The sequence below is a fragment of the Pongo abelii genome, chromosome 13, assembly GCF_028885655.2.
Source record: "Pongo abelii isolate AG06213 chromosome 13, NHGRI_mPonAbe1-v2.0_pri, whole genome shotgun sequence".
Lineage (NCBI taxonomy): Eukaryota > Metazoa > Chordata > Mammalia > Primates > Hominidae > Pongo > Pongo abelii.
In genome coordinates, this window is record NC_071998.2 from 121,008,324 (window position 1) to 121,025,460 (window position 17,137).

Sequence of the window (17,137 nt, forward strand, 5' to 3'; positions counted from 1 at the left end):
CCATGCAGCTAGGGCTGAGGCCCCATCCCACCCTGCTGCCTCCGTCCCTCCCACCTTACCCAGCCTATGCTCCTCTCTGCTGCGGTCCTCTGTTTTCAGGGCTGCGTCATTCTCTCCCTGAGAGTTGGCCTAAGAGCTGAGGCCCAAGTTTTCTCCAACGTGACTTTTCCAGCCCTCTGGGCACACTTTTGAGGGTAACAACTCACTTTAGAAAGGCCCCTGCTGCCCGGCGCAGGTGATGGAGTTGGCACACAGGTTGTATCACGCCGATGGGTAGGATCCGAACCCTGATCAAGGTACCCAGGATCTGGAGACCTGAGAGGGCCCTCCCAAAGGCAGCAGCTCTGGGGGCTGCTAGTCCTTGGACAGACATGACTAGCACCATAAGTACGGTGCCAGCTCTTTTTTTTTTTTTTTTGAGACGGAGTCTCGCTCTGTTGCCCAGGCTGGAGTGCAGTGGTGCGATCTCAGCTCACTGCAGTCTCCGCCTCCCAGGTTCAAGCGATTCTCCTGCCTCAGCCTCCTGAGTAGCTGGGATTACAGTTGCCTGCCACCACGCCTGGCTAATTTTTTGTATTTTTAGCAGAGATGAGGTTTCACTGTGTTGACCAGGCTGGTCTTGAACTCCTGACCTCATGATCTGCCCGCCTCGGCCTCCCAAAGTGCTGGGATTACAGGCATGAGCCACCGCCCCCAGCTGGTGCCAGCTCTTAACTCTCAAATGGGCTCTACACCATGAGGCCAGCTCCAACAAAACACAGCTGCATATGGGTAAGGATGAGAGGAAAGAGGCAAAAATAAGACCACCTCCTTTAGGTGGGCTGTAAACTAGAGTGGTATGCTTGTGCCCGCTTGTCCTACTGCATGAGAGCCCATTGTTAAATTTTCAGAATTTTGGAAGCTGGTTGTCAAACACAGATATTAAAAATTAAGGCCCGGACACAGTGGCTTATGCCTGTAATCCCAGCACTTTGGGAGGCTGAGGCGGGTGGATCACTTGAGGTCAGGGGTTCGGGACCAGCCTGGAAAACATGGTGAAACCCTGTCTCTACTAAATATACAAAAAAAAAAAAAAAATTAGCCGGGCATCATGGCAGGCACCTATAATCCCAGCTACTTGGGAGGCTGAGGCAGGAGAATGGCTTGAACCTGGGAGGCAGGGGTTGCAGTGACCCAAGATTGCACCATTGCATCCAGCCTGCATGACAAAGTGACTCTGTCTAAAAAAAAAAAAAAAAAAAAAAAAAATTATATAAACTTACAATCACAGAAATTATATTTAAAACACAGGCAGTAGATACTCAGATCTCATCTCTTTCTCATAATTTTACATTTTGCTGTTATTTATGCTTGAGGTTATTTGCACTGTGGTATCTGGATGGTAGGAATACCACACACTGGTGGGCTTTAGGGCACCTCTTCTCAATTTCGTCTTCATTGATGTTATGTTGTGGCTTGAAATTGGCCGTGGTAGAAGTATTTATACCCCAGAAATTGACAAACACTATAAATTAAGGATCTCCTCCCCCACAGAGAGCCAGTTGTGAAATTTATTTTTTAATATTCTTTTCCCTTTTTAAATATACTTTTTTTTTTTTTTTTTTTTTTGAGACAGGGTCTAGCTCTGTCATCCAGGCTGAAGTGCAGTGGCATGATCACAGCTCATGGCAGCCTCCATCTCCCGGGCTCAAGCCATCCTCCCACCTCAGCCTCCCTAACAGCTGGGACTACAGGCACACACCACCATGCTCAGCTAATTTTTAAAATATTTTTTGTAGCGACGAGGTGTCACTGTGTTTGCCCAGGCTACAGGTATGACCTATCGTGCCTGGCCTAGACTTTATTTTTTTAGTTATTTACTTATTTTATTTTTGAGGCAGGGTCTCACTCTGTCACCCAGGCTGGAGTGCAATGGTGTGATCTCGGCTCACTGCAATCTCCACCTCCTGGGTTCAAGCGATTATCCCACCTCAGCCTCCCAAGTAGCTGGAACTATACAGGTACACACCACCACACCTGGCTAGTTTTTGTATTTTTTTTAGAAGTGACAAGGTTTTGCTATGTTGACCAGGCTGGTCTCGAACTCCTGACCTAAAGTGATCTACTCTCCTTTGCCTCCCAAAGTGCTGGGATTACAGGCATGAGCCACCGTGCCTGGCCTAGACTTTATTTTTTTTGAGCAGTTTTAGATACAGCAAAATTGAGTGGAAAGTACAGAGATTCCCCATCTACCTCCTGTCCCCACCTCCACCACCACCATCCGCCACCAGAGTGGTACATTCGTTACAGTCAATGAGCCTACAGTGACACACCATCATCACTCAAAGTCCATAGTTTACATTGGGGTTCCCTGTTGGTGGTGTTCATTCTGTGGGTTTAGAGAAATGCATAATGACATGGATCCGCCACTGCAGTATCACCCAGAGTAGCTTCACTGCCCAAACAATCCCCTGGGTTCTGCCTCTTCATCCATCCCTCCCGCAGCCCTGGCAACACAGATCCTTTTACTATCTCCAAAGGTTTGCCTTTTTCAGAATGTCATATAGTTGGAATCATATAGTATGTAGCCTCTTAAGGTTGGCTTCTTTCACTTAGTAAATATGCATGTAAGTTTCCTCCATATTTTTTCATGACTTAGTAGCTCCTTTTTTTTTTTTTTTTTGGTGCTGAGTAATATTCCTTTGTCTGGATGTACCACAGTTTATCCATTCACCTACTTAAGGACGTGTTAGTTGCTTCTAAGTTTTGGCAATTATGAACACCGCTGCTATAAACATCCCTGGGCAGGCCTTTTTGTGGACAGAAGTTTCCACCTCATTTGGGTAGGAACCGAGGAGTGTGATTGCCAAATCGTACGGTAAAAGTATGTTTAGTTTTGTAACAAGCTGCCAAACTGTCTTCCAAAGTGGCTGTACCATTTCGCATTCTCGCCAGCAGTGGATGAGAGTTCCTGTTGCCCCACATCCTCGCCAGCATTTGGTTGTCGGTGTTCTGGATTCTGGGCATTCTAATAGCCGTGTAGTGGTATCTCACTAGTTTTAATTTGCATTCCCCTAATGATACACAATACGGTGTATCTTTCATATGGTTACTGGCCATCTGTCTGTCTTTTTGGTGAGGTGTCTGCTCAGGGCTTCCGTCCATTTTAAAATCAGGTTGTTTATAATTTAATTTGCTAAAAAAATTTTCTCATGGTAGATAGTCTTTAAAAAAAAAACAGATTGTTCTCAGCTGGGCGCGGTGGCTCACACCTGTAATCTTAGCACTTTGGGAGGCCAAGGCGGGCGGATCACCTGAGGTCAGGAGTTCAAGACAAGCCTGGCCAACATGGCGAAACCCCGTCTCTACTAAAAATACAAAAATTAGCTGGGCATGGTGGCGGGTGCCTGTAATCTCAGCTACTCGGGAGGCTGAGGCTGGAGAATCACTTGAACCCAGGAGGCAGAGGTTGCAGTGAGCTGAGATCGCGCCACTGCACTCCAGCCTGGGTGACAAGAGCGAAACTCTCTCAAAAAAAAAAAAAAAAAAAAAAAGATCGTTCTTTTGGGGCAAAACTCGCCTTGCCATCATTACTGGTTAATACAGTATTTATGTGCAGGAGGCAGAATACTGTCCCTATTGGAAATATGTCCAGAGAGGTTGGATAATTTTTCCTGCCACCACCAAGGCCTTGGAAGAGGGACGAGGGTTTGCCTCCTGACAATGCCAGATGGCTGCTTGTTTATTTTAAAAGGCAGAATTGAACATCATTCTCTTCAAATGTCTTTCTGTGGTCTACGTGGAACTTCCCAAAATGAGCGTGTCAAGGGACAAGGGATGGTGAGACGATGCCACACATGACATAGTTTGCTGTGTCCTTGGAGGTGGAAAGGGCCCCCAGCAGGGAGTGAAGGCAGAGTCCCTACTTGGGGTTTTTCTGGAGCTCTTCCTGAGCCCATGGCAGACAAAGCTCATCAACCAGAGACCCTCCCAATCTTCTACAACACAGGGTTCTAAGCAGCTACTAGCAGGCGATCAGGAGTGGCAGGGAGATGACACCATGAGCCAGCCCTGGCCTGAGTGTGCTCAAAAACACCCCACCTCTCCCCTTTGATTTTTTAAGATAGTCTCCCTCTGTGGCCCAGGCTGGAGTGCAGTGGCCTGATCCTGGCTCACTGCAACCTCTGCCTCCTGGATTCAAGCCATTCTCCTGCCCTCAGCCTCCCGAGTAGCCGGGACTACAGGTGTGTGCCACCATGCCCGGCTAACTTGTGTATTTTTAGTAGAGATGGGTTTTTGCCATGTTGGCCAGGCCGATCTCCAACTCCTGACCTCAAGTGATCCCTCTGCCTTGGCCTCCCACAGTGCTGGGGTTATGGGCATACGCCACCGTGTCCAGCCCTTCAGAAGTCCCTTCTGACTCTGACACTCTGTGCTGGCTGCCTCCTGGGGAGAAGGAGAAGGCAGACTCATGCGTGCTCAGCAGGGAGGCAGCATGGTTCAGGGCTTAGGAGCTTGGGTGCTGGAATCTGGTGCATCAAGATGTGGATGAGTCCCAGTTCTTCCACCAACTGGCTGTGTGGCCTTAGAGAAGTCACTTGACCCCACAGATCCTGTTTCTTCCTCTTGTTAATACTTGCTTCCTGGGTTTGCAGGTGTGAGGATTCCTCCAAGCTCTGTGTGTGTGTGTGTGTGTGTGTGTGTGTGTGTGTGTGTGTGTGTGTGTGTGTGTGTGTGTGTGTGTGTGTGTGTGTGTGTGTGTGTGTGTGTGTGTGTGTGTGTGTGTGTGTGTGTGTGTGTGTCTTTAAAGTACCTGGCACATAGGGGAGTCCATGGGGGATGGCAGAGGGAGCCCCATTCAGAATACTGATAAACACTATGGTGTCTGCCATGACCGTGGTGGTCCAATGAAGGCTTCATGGCTGGGCCAGCCCTCTGGCCTGGGAGATTCAGCCACCATCCCTTCTCATCAGCCCCCTAAGACCCACTTGCCTGCAGCTTCCAGATGAAAGGGCTCACCATGGAGGAGGAATGGGGTGAGCTGCAGGCCGGCTCAGAGGGGTCTGGGGGCAGGGTCCCAGTACCCACTGGTTAATCTTTTGGGGTCATCTAGCAGTCCAGGGAGAACCCCAACACCCCACAGGCAAGTGGCCGGACCTGGCCAAGGCCAGGGCCTCATGAAGATCCAGGGTCATTCTAGAAGTTCTAGGAGGATTATTCCCTTCTCCACCCCACAGTCCGTGAGTGTGGATAGGTGGCCTGTAATCAACACCCCCTCCAGAGGTTTCTGGCTAAGGGGGACAGAGGAGAGGCCATGGAGGAGAAGAAAAGGCAAGAGGACAGAGTTCTGTGACCCGAAATTGCCACCAGCTCTCTTTAGCCCCAGAGGAAACTGTCTTTTCAAAGAGAGAGGCTGCGGAAATGGCAGATGCTTGGAGAATCAGCTTCCCTCCAAATTCCCGATCTCTTGCTCCGGGCTTTACTTGATTAATGTGCTTGTTTGGTGCGGTTTTTATACACCCCACAGCCTTGTTGTGTTTACCCCCTTTTCAGGCCTGCTGGGGAAGGGCTCAGTCTTAGCCTGGCACAGAGCTGGGAGCCGGGCCGGGAGCCCCCAGTTGGCAGGCACCTCCCTTTCCTGGCCCACGCTGCTCTTCCTCCAGGCCCCCGCCACCCCAAACCTTTAACAGGAGACTTGGCTGGAAAGTCAAAAGGACTTTCCCGCTGCTTTCAGATGCCTGGGCACATTCACCAGGCCATTATGGGCCTTATTACCTTTAGGCTGGGAACTTCTTAAAAGTGAGTTTTTTTTCTAAAATCCAGAATTTCTGACAGCCCAAGTTAACAAGCCCCCACAAGTGAATTCAGAGAGCATTAATGGGAAAGTTCTAAACAGAACCTCTGCTGTCACGTAAGCAGCTCAGAAAAAAAACTCTTCTCCCATTTTAAGGGTGAACATGGCACTTTGATGTGGCCCCATTTCCTTATAAAGCCCCCTCTGAGAAGGCGGAAAGCTGAAGTTTAATCTGGAGCCAACAAATTACTTGCAATTTGCAAGCACACATGCTTAGCTCATAGGGGCTGAAGTCCACAGTAAAAGAAAGAAAACGAAAAAAAAAAAAAAAAAAAAAAAGGTGGGGTAGGAGGGCACAGAAGGAGAGAAAGGGAGGAAGACAAAACCCACCTCCACTCACCAACTGGCTAAGACTCAGATGTATTATCATGGAATCTAGTGTGGGAGGTCCTAATGCTCACAGCCCCCTTTTCAAAACCAAAACAAGCCACATACCCCTGAACAGTAGAATGGTACTTCTAAAGCAGGGCACCTTGGCTGGGCACGGTGGCTCACGCCTGGAATCCCAGCACTTTGGGAGGCTGAGGCGGATGGATCGCTTAAGCCCAGGGGTTAGGGACCAGCCTGGGCAACATGGTGAAACCCCGTCTCTACAAAAAATACAAAGATTGGCCAGGCGTGGTAGTGGGCGCCTGTAATTTCACCTACGCTAGAGGCTCAGGTGGGAGGATCGCTTGAGCCTGAGAGTTCAAGGCTGCAGTGGAGTCCAGATCGCGCCGCTGCACTCCAGCCTGCGCCACAGAGTTAGACCCTGTCTCGAAAAAAATAATAGTAATAATAATTTTTTAAAAATACATTTAAAAAAGCAAAGCTACCCTCGGTTCCCGGTTTGATAAGGGGTGGATTCCAAATAAGCAGCTGTCTTGCCGCCTTGCCAGGGGAAAGGAGCTGGGCAAATTCCTGCAGAGTCCCCACAAAGCCTCACTTCCCCCAGATGCTTGGGTGGGAGGACCCTCGCTAAGGGATCAAGGTTGCAGGTGCAGAGGGGGTCCCTGACAGAGGGCGGGCAAGGGAGGGGCGCCCCGGGTGAAGGTGACTTTGAGTTCCAGGTGTGTGGGCTAGCAGTTGAAGAGGGGGTGCAGCGCGGACCCCCCTGGGGCGGGAGTCCGGTAGACCAGCTGAATGTCCGCTCTGCAGCTTTCTCGCTGTGTGACCTTGGGCGACTGACCTCCCTCCTTAGTCTCGGTTTTCCCGACTGTTAAACGCGGACGGTAGCAGCAGTACCTGCCTCATAGGGTTACCGTGTGTGGAGACACGGGCGCCCGGCCCGGCCTGGCCCTTGGCCTTGGCCTTGGCCGGCGCTGGGCACGTGGGAACTGCCTTTGTCACTAATCGGGGGTTGGATTCCCTTGCACTCGGTGCCAGGATGGGAAAGAGCAGTCAGTCCTGGCTCCCACCCGGGACCTGCCTGAAGAGCGGGGGTGGAGAGGGAGGTGTCTGAGCTGGAAGGAAGGCGAGGAGGGAGCGGGCTGGGCTGGAGGGGAGCGCTGCGCCCTGCTCCCCCTCCCCTAGGCCGTGCCCCCTCCGGCCCGGCCGGGGCGCGCACCCTCGGAGCGCGGGGCTGGGCGCGGGATCTATTAACGTCTGTGTGTCTGGGCCGCGGGACTGCGGCGAGGCAGGCGCCAGGGGCTCGCCTGGAACCAGATGTGCCGCGGCGCCGCTCTGGCCGCCACCGGCGCGGCGCGCTCGCACGCACTGGCTGGCGCGCACATGGCCGGGCTGGGCGGCGGCGGCTGGCGCGCCGGCCCCGGCATCCCCTGGATTTCGGACCGACCCCAGACCCGCGCGTGCGGAGTGGAGACCCCCGCCCAGCAAGCCAGCTCCCCGTCCAGATGGGAAAGCCACCCACGAGACGGGTGGGGTCTGTCTCGCCCCTCGGCCCTGTCCCGGGGGAGGGAAAGATGGCTTCTCAGAAACCTGCCCCCCCCCGCTAGCGTCCCCGCTGTCTCCACCCCACAAAGGGCTGGGGACGCTTCCCCGCCCCCCGAAGTTTGTTTTCCTAAGTTTGTGCGTAAGATTTTTCAAAATTCTGAGTCAGAGCTTCCCCTAAGATGAGGCCTTTGGGGCATGCGAGAAATGCCAAAATGTGGGTGGGGGAGGGGAGCGTGGGGGTTGGAGGGTTTTAAGCGCCGGGATTCGGAAGGGGGCTTTTCACCCACTGGGTGAGTACAAGGACTTCATTGAGGCCGGTCCCAGCTCCGCACCAAGTCTGTCTTAACCATAAGGTGGTCCCTGGTCCTGGCTGCTGTCAGCACCGAGCCTTCCCGTCCCCAGGCAGCTTCGGGGTGCTCTGCCTCTCCGGACCAGCCCCTTCAGCTCTCTGGGCCCCCTCCCAGGGCCTATAAAGTGAGCAGTGGAGCTGGGAGCTCCCAGCAGGGGAGCTTAGGAGAAAGGGATGGTTGGATGGGGAGGGGGCACTTAGGCTCTGTCTCCATGGTTCTCCACCAAAAGGAAGCGTAAGACCAGGCGGTGGTGCTGCCAGGCTGGGCTGGGCCAGGCCAACCCAGTCTAGCTGCAGAGAAGAGGGCCTGCCCAGGGCTTGGGACTCAGCAGTTCCCCGAGTTCCCCCTGGTGTGCAGCCCTTCCCCATGCTCGGGAGGAGGGTGTTTGGTGAAACACACGTGGCAAGAGCGGGTTTCTCCCGCCACGCCTGCCTTCCTTGTTCCAGAAAAGGGGAGCTGGGATGCTGGGTAGGGTGGGAGTGTCAGCCATGCACATCAACGCAGAGACTAATCCCTGCTAGGCGCGTGTGGGCAGAGGTTGAGACAACCCAGACTGGGCAGCCAAGGCTTTGGCCATTTGTCAGTACTGGGTGGACGCCCCCTCACGTCACTACCATCCCATCTGAGGCCCCATGGGCCCACTTCACAGGGAAACAGGCCCAGAGAGGAGCGGTCACAGGCTCAAAGTCACAGAGCTGGGATGTGGAGAAGGTAGGATTCCCACCCTGCCTGCTGGACTCTAGAGATGAAACCTTGGGTGCTTGGGATCAAATCTTCCTGGCGTCTGGAGGCTCAGGAAGCAAGGTGGTTCGTTCCTAAACTCTAGGAAGTAGAGGGAGGACGCTGGCCCAGCTGGAGGGCCATCAGGATAGCCTGACTGTCCCTTCCCTCCCAGGGCATGCTGGAGGCCCCTCCCCACAGGAAGGCCGCTGTGCCTGTTCCTCTGACTATGAGCACCAGCAAAGCCAGGCTGAAGCCTTTCCCTGTGGGAGGTGATTTCCCTAGCCCATGCTCTGGCCTGTCAATTAAAAAAATCCATCAATAGGCTGGGTGCAGTGGCTCACACCCATAATCCCAGAACTTTGGGAGGCCGAGGTGGGCAGATTACTTGAGGTCAGGAGTTCCAGACCAGCCTGGCCAACATGGTGAAACCTTGTCTAAAATATACACACACAAAATTAGCGGGGCGTGGTGGTGCGCACCTGTAATCCCAGTTGCTTGGGAGGCTGAGGTGGGAGAAACACTTGAACCCAGGAGGCGGAAGTTGCAGTGAGCCGAGATCACACCGTTGCACTCCAGCCTGGGCAACAGGGCAAGACTCTGTCTCAAAAAAAAAAAAAAAAAATATATATATATATATATATATATATATGTGTGTGTGTGTGTGTATATACATATATCCATCAATATATTAGTTTCTGCAGATAGGAGGGTCCAGAAGTGAGAAGGCTTGTAATGCTGTATAGTGCATACAAATTTTCAGATGTTTGGGCAAGCAGAGAATTGAGATTATGTTCCCATCAGGAGCCAAAATCCATTCATTCATTCACTTACATATTCATTCAGTATTTATTGAGGACCTGCTATGCGTCCGCCCAGAATAAAGAATATCCAATGTGTGAATGTGCCATGGCTTTCTGCCTGGTCCAGCCCAGCTTTCTGGGAAGCATCCATGAAGGATGAATTCTTTCCTTGGGCACCTTCAGGGCAGCCTCTGCTCGTGTGTGTCAGTGCAAGCTTTGGGAAGGAAGTGTCCCAGGGAGCAGAGAACTTGGTCTCTGAGGCACCAACAGCAGCTGTTCAGGAGAGACACCTCAGCGTGCCAGGCATATGGTTGCTTCTGCCTCTCAGCATCCCAAGTCTCCACCAGATGGTTACAAACTGAGGTCTGGAGAGGTTAAGTAAATTGCCTCAAAGCTGCACAGCCAATATACAGCAAGTGTGGGATGAGAACGCACACACACCTAACTCCAGATAAATATACTAATGGCTAACGTGATTTAGCACTTACTCTGTGCCAGGCACTGCTTGAAGAACCTTATATATATATTCTTTCATTTAATTTTCACAACAACTCTGGGAGGAAGATCTTGTTATCCCCATTTTCTGGATGGGATAACTGAAGCACAGAGAGGTTGTAACTTCCTCAGGGTCACAGAGCAGTGAAGTTGGGATTTGAACTTGGGCAGCCTGCCGCCAGAGTCCAGCTCTTCCTCAGTGGGGTGCTGTATCTTTTTTTTGGTTTGATGTTGTTGTTGGCTTTTTTTTTTTTTTTTTTTTAGATGGAGCCTCGCTCTGTTGCCCAGGCTGGAGTGCAGTGGCACAATCTCGGCTCTCCGCCTCCCAGGTTCAAGCAGTTCTATAGCCTCAGCCTCCCGAGTAGCTGGGAGTACAGGCACACGCCACCAAGCCTGGCTAATTTTTGTATTTTTAGTAGTGATGGGGTTTCACCATGTTGGCCAGGCTGGTCTTGAACTCCTGTCCTCAAGTGATCTGCCCGCCTCAGCCTCCCAAAGTGCTGGGATTGCAGAGCCACCGTACCTGGCCATTATTGTTGTTTTGAGACAGAGTCTCAACCTGTCACCCAGGCTGGAGTGCAGTGGCACAATTGTGGCTCACTGTGACCTCCACCTCCTGGGTTCAAGTGATCCTCCCACTTCAGCCTCCTGAGTTGCTGGGACTACAGGTGCGTGCCACCGCGCCCGGCTAATTTTTTAATTTTTTGTAAAGATGGGGGTTTTGCCGTGTTGTCCAGGCTGGTCCCAAACTCCTGGCCTGAAGCGATCCACCCGCCTCAGCCTCCCAAAGTGCTGGGATTACAGGCGTGAGCCACGGTGCTCAGCCAGTACGCCACCTTTTATTCTTTTGTGGGCTGGACTGTTCTGACCAACTTGGTAGCAAGAAGATTCCTTCTGGAGAGGAGAGCGCTGTTAGAAGAACTTCTGTGAAGCATTTGGGGTCTTGAAATCCAGCAGAAGGACAAAGAAGTGAGACGTTTTTCACAGTGTTTACAATAGAGGAAAATCGCAAGAGACCTAAATATCCCACAAGAGGGGAAGGGCTGGTGAGGCCGTTTTGGCATCCCCACTAGGGGAAGTGATGCAGCCACTCACGCTGACGTGAGGAAGAAGATAGGAAATAGAGCAGAGGGTTTAGAATGGAGCTTGAGGGACCCTCATTCACTGTGTGTCGCTCACAGTGGGAAGCAGTCTACCTGCACTGTCACATTGACTTTGCTCCATAAAATGGTGAAGTCATGGCAGTCACCAACGCGATAGCTGATGTTACTTGACCTCTAACTGGGTGCCAGGTGTTGTCGAAGCACTTTAGGTGTTGCTGTTCCCACTTATAATGGGGACACTGAGCCTCACAGAGCTCACAGAGCTGGTATGGAAAGCCAGAACCAGAATGCAGCTATTTCCAGGAAAGCGGGATGTGGTTGGGCAGATTGTCCACTGCATAACTGCAGGGGACACCAGTCACACTGGAGTCTGTGGGAATGGCACCCCTGAAGTTGTACAGTGCACAGCCTGTGCAACCATATGCAGCATCCCTGGGTGTGTCTGATCACAATCCTAGGCTCTTAATCCATGCCCCATCCAAAACAGAAAATGATATTCATGCACACTGTAAATGGAGTCATGTGACAGCTAGATACATGTGGACATGCAACAAAAAGTATGCAAAGAATTAAACAGATATGCTGGTGTCGTGGGATTTGTAGGAGATTTTTTCCTTTCAAATGTCCTTAGGCCAGGCGCAGTGGCTCATGCCTGTAATCCCATACTTTAGGAGGCCAAGGCAGGTGGATCACTTGAGGTCAGGAGTTGGAGACCAACCTGGCCAACATGGTGAAACCCCATCCGTACTAAAAATACAAAAAAATTAGTCAGGCCTGATGCCGGGTGCCTGTAATGCCAGCTACTCAGGAGGCTGAGGCAGGAGAATCGCTTGAACCCGGGAGGCAGAGGCTGCCGTGAGCCAGGATCGCACCACTGCACTCCAGCCTGAGCGACAGAGTGAAACTCTGTCTCAAAACTTTCTAGAACTGCCGGGCACGGTGGCTCACACCTGTAATCCCAGCACTTTGGGAGGCCGAGGCGGGTGGATCATGAGGTCAGGAGATCGACACCATCCTGGCTAACACGATGAAACCCTGTCTCTACTAAAAATACAAAAACATTAGCTGGGCATGGTGGCGGGCGCCTGTAGTCCCAGCTACTTGGGAGGCTGAGGCAGGAGAATGGCGTGAACCCGGGAGGTGGGGCTTGCAGTGAGCAGAGATCGCGCCACTGCACTCCAGCCTGGGCAACAGAGCGAGACTCCGTCTCAAAAAAAAAAAAACTTTCTAGAACTCTCTGTAATGATGGAAATGTTTCCTATCTGTGCTGTCCAATGTGGCGGCCACTGGCCATGTGTGGATATTGAGCCCTTGAAATGTGGCCTGTTCAACTGAGGAATGGAATTTGTATTTTTATTTCATTTTAATCCATGAGAATTTCATTGAGATGGCCACGTGCAGCTCGTTGCTCCCATGTTGGACGGTACAGAGCTAGAGTGTGGATTGGTGTCTTTCATTCTGAGCCATGTCATTCCCAGATGTCTGCTCTGAAGCTTGTGGTTCCTAAACTTGCGGGTAAGGGAGTGTCTACTGCAGATTCCCAGCTGGACCCTTGGGATGGGAATGTCTGTCTTTAACAAGTTTCCCGGGGAATTCCCAGGCAAATTGTCAGTGGACTCCCCTTTAAGAAATGCAGAAGATCTGGTGCCAGCCTCTTCACGTGGCAAAGTGTGGCAAGGGGGGCGGGGCAGCTCCCAGACCTGTGGCTGAAGGCGCCAGAACAGCTGCCCTCAGGGTTAGCAAGGTGGTCGTTGAGGAATAGAGTTCCTGTGTGCTGCCCCTCAGAGTGTAAACACAGCATATCGTGGGGACCACAGGGAAGTGGACTAGGACCCACTGTAATGGAGAATTTTCTAGAGCCAGGGTTGGCTGTTGTGCGAGGATGTGATTAGAAACATGTTGGAGATGTTGAAGATGGCCCCGTGCCCAGACTCTGAGCATGCACCCCACTGGTGAGGCTGTCCTGGGTGGGGCACAGCAGCTGGTGGGTACCTGGTGGAGGCTGAGACATAGCAGGGGAGCCAGGTGGGTGGGTGTGGGCCGAGCATCCCGACTTGTTCGGGTAGAGAGGGGTGGCCAGTTAAGCCACAGAAGTCTGAACGGTCTCTGCGCCTGGCCACCAGCACTTGCCCTGGCTTCCCTGCAGGTCCTGGCTGCAGACTTTGAGCAGCCCAGGAGCTCTTGAATGGGGAAGAGCTCGTTTCCCACACGGGACCCTTAGCAGCAACTTCGCCTGGTCTGGAAATGGTTAACTTTTCCAAGGGCAGCTTTCATCCAGATACCAGCCACTTTGGGGACAGACAGTCTGGACATAAATCACCCCTGATCACTGGCAGTGGGACCTGGGTTTGGTACTTTACCTCTCTGAATCTCATTGCCCCTGACTGTGAACAGGGCTTAATAACAGTGCCCTCCACATTGTACGAGGCAGGGCTCCATAACCCAGTGCCAGGCGCATAATAAAGTGGGTTAAATGGAAACCAAAAAAGAAAAAAAATTAAGGGTGTGGAATAAGTCCTTCTCGCCTCACCACAGTCCCACGCTGCGGCGAGGGGCGCGGCAGAAACACTCAGGACGCCCTTGGAGCTTTGCCGAGTGAGGCTCAGACTCACATTTTCCAGCACTGCCCGGAACTCACAAATGGGTCATAGAAACCTCCAGCGATGTTTAAAGTTGAGCTTCTCTGGGAATGCAGCACTGCCCAGAGCCAGGGTCACGGCAGGTCCCGTCAGCCTCGCAGGCACTGCCCTTGTCTGGGCTGCTCGCCATGAAGGGCTGGCCGGGGGACCCCAAGATGGGGCAGAGGGGCAGGTTCTTCCAGGGCAGAGAGAACTGACTTTCCATGGAGCTGGTGCTTTAGGGTGGGGTCTGTGGACAGGATTCAAAGTGTGTGAACCACCTCTCCGCACAACATCGCATGCAAACTTTTCTGCACGCCTGCATTTTTCTAGGGAAGGGTTCGTAGAGTTCCTCAGAGTTCTCAAGGGGAGTTCATGATTAAAATGGGGAAGAACCACCAGGCCAGGCCTAGCCTTCATTTGGGACGAATAATAGTGGGGTTAGCAGTCATTTCTGGGGCACCACGTTAAGCACGTCATTGGGAGAGCCCTGGGCCACGCCATCCTCACTGAGCAACCTGAGAGAGGGAGGGAGAGATACTGTTTTGTCCCAATACAGATGGTGAAACCAAGAACCCAAGAGGAGAGACCGCTTGTCTGAGGACACACAGGGGGCAATTTTTCTCATTCTCAGATGCTCAGGGGAGGCAGGCGTTTGCTGTCTGGGTGGGCTGCTGGTAGCCCCCCTAACCCAATTGCTGGGTCGGGAATATTCTCTCAGGCATCCTCTCAGGAAACCCCAGGAACAGAGATGGGAGCGGGAAGGAAGCACATGTGTGTTTGCAGGCAGCACATCTCAGCAGACAGAACTTGGGGTTCCACTGCCTTGCTGTGAGTGCATGGCCGAGTCACTGCCCCTCCAGGCCTCAGTTTTCCTATCAGCAAAATGAGGGGCCTTGACAGATGACCTCTAAGGTCCCTTCAGACCCTGAGTCCTCGAGACGACAAGAATGACAGGTTTGAGACCGCAGAGCTGTTTGCAGGTTTGTTGCAAAACCAAGCCACACGAAGTCAGAACATCTTTGTGCCTGGGCCCCAGCCCTCACCCCAAGTTCCCAACTGGCTCTGGGCTTTGGGAGGCCCAGGAGCTCTTAAATGGGAGAGAAAAACCCACCTTGGGCCCTGAGCAGAAAACTTCATCGTGGTCTGGAAACACTTAACGAGGGCAGCTTTCCTCCCGATACCAGCTCCTTATTAAAATGTAGGCTTTACAATAAAGCTGGCATTTGGCCATCAACCTTAGATTAAAACCAGACGGGACAGGCACGAACCCCTCTCTTAGACCAAATTTCGAGCAGAGGGCTGCTCCCCTTCCTCCTGGGTGACTCCCTGCCTCCCACCCACCCCGCACCCCATTCCAGCAGGTGCCCCCACTCTCTAGAGCTTAGTTTTGGGGTCTCAGGAATAGGGGAGAGACTGAGCTGGACTTAGGACCCCCGGCTCCTAGTGCAGAGGGAGGCAGTCAGGCACCAAAACCCAGGGGCTGAGGGATATGAGGGGAGGCTCCTGCAAGGGCCACGCTGGGGAGCCAGGGCCTCGGAGCCACTCGGCTGCATCTGGCCTTGGCCCCTCTGGCTCTTTGATTGCCTGGGAACGGGAGGCAAATGGAGTTCAGTGGCTCCATCCCGGCCCACGGCACCCTCCGCCTCCCGGGTTCAAGCGATTCTCCTGCCTCAGCCTCCCGGGTAGCTGGGATTACAGGCAGGTGCCACCATGCCTGGCTAATTTTTGTATTTTTAGTAGAGACAGGGTTTCACCATGTTGGCCAGGCTGGTCTTGAACTCCTGACCTCAGGTGATCTGCCCACCTCAGCCTCCCAAAGTGCTGGCATTACAAGCGCAAGCCACTGTGCCTGGCCCTGAAGACCCCTTTTCTCAAGGCTCCTGGGCTCAGAAGAACTTGTGGCCTCACCTGTCCCCAATTCTGGCTCCCCCCTACTGTAAGCCTGCTGCTGCGACAGCGCCGCATGGGGACATTCTGTGCGAGAGCCACTCCTGGCTGGGCACGGTGGCTCATGCCTGTAATCCCAGCACTTTGGGAGGCCGAGGCAGGTGGATTGCCTGAGGTCAGGAGTTCAAGAGCCACTCCTGCTGGCTCTCTCACTGAGGGTTCCCCAAAGACCCTAACCCAGAGGCCCCTGACCTCTTGGGGCCTCCCCGGCACCCCAGCCCACCTCACTTCTCACCCCCTGTCACCTCACTACCTGTGGCACCCCCAGAGACTCAGGAGATATCCTTTGCTTGCCATTCTCTACAATCTCAATGCTTCTCTCGACACCACCTCCTTTTTCTGTGTGTTTTTAGGAATAATTTTATTTCGTATATTTCACATACTGTACAATCACCCATTTAAAGTGCACAGTCCAGGGCCGGATGTGGTGGCTCACACCTATAATCCCAGTGCTTTGGGAGGCCAAGGTAGGAGGATCACTTGAGGCCATGAGTTTGAGACCAGGCTGGACAACGTAGTGAGACTCCCATCTCTACACAAAAATTTTTTTAAAAATTAACTGATCGGCCGGGCGTGGTGGCTCACACCTGTAATCCCAGCACTTTGGGAGACCGAGGCAGGCAGATCATTTGAGGTCAGGAGCAACCTGGTAAAACCCTGTCTCTGCTAAAAATACAAAAGTTAACAGACGTGGTGGCATGCGCCTGTAATCCCAGCTACTCGGGAGGCTGAGGCAAGAGAATTGCTTGAACCTGGGAGGCGGAGGTTGCAGTGGGCCGAGTTCGCACCACTGCACTCCAGCCTGGGCGACAGAGTGAAACTCCATCTCAAAAAAAAAAAAATTAATTATTTGAGCATGGTGGCGCATGCCTGTAGTTCCAGCTACTGGGGAGGCTGAGGTGGGAGGATCACTTGAGCCTAGGAGTTCCAGGCTGCAGTAAGCCATGATCGCAACACTGCACTCTAGCCTGAGTGCAGAGGAAGACCATCTCAAAAAATAAAATTAAATTAGAAAGATAAAATGTGCAGTCCAGTGATTTTTTAGTATATTCAGTTGTACAACCATCATCATAATCAATATTAAAACATTTTCACACCCCCAAAAGAAGCCCTGCACTCTTTAGCTGTCACTCTCTAGCATCCTCACTGCTGTCCCCCCAGCCCCAGCAGCTACCAGTCTACCTCCCATCTCTATGGATTTGCCTATTCTGGACATTTCATATAAAAGAAATGATGCACTAGGGCCTGGCGCAGTGGCTCACACCTGTAATCCCAGCACTTTGGGAGGCACAGGCGGACAGATCACTTGAGGTCAAGAGTTCGAGATTAGCCTGGCCAACATGGTGAAACCCCATCTCTACTAAAAATACAAAAATTAACCAGGCATGGTGGC

The 17,137-nt window shown here is 52.4% G+C and overlaps 1 protein-coding gene across 6 annotated transcripts in view; it reads left to right on the forward strand.

Moving 5' to 3' along the window:
* The window catches only part of PRRX2 (paired related homeobox 2), a 57,878-nt gene that overhangs the window by 25,262 nt on the left and 15,479 nt on the right, over positions 1–17,137 (forward strand). Inside the window, exon 1 of one of the 6 annotated variants that reach the window (XM_054521195.2) lies at positions 8,655–8,766. The exons of the other annotated variants lie outside the window; for them this stretch is intronic. Coding sequence (XP_054377170.1) covers positions 8,688–8,766 — 79 coding nt within the window. The 5' untranslated portion in view covers positions 8,655–8,687. Of the gene's footprint in view, positions 1–8,654; positions 8,767–17,137 lie in introns of those variants that run through there. 6 annotated transcript variants of the gene reach the window in all.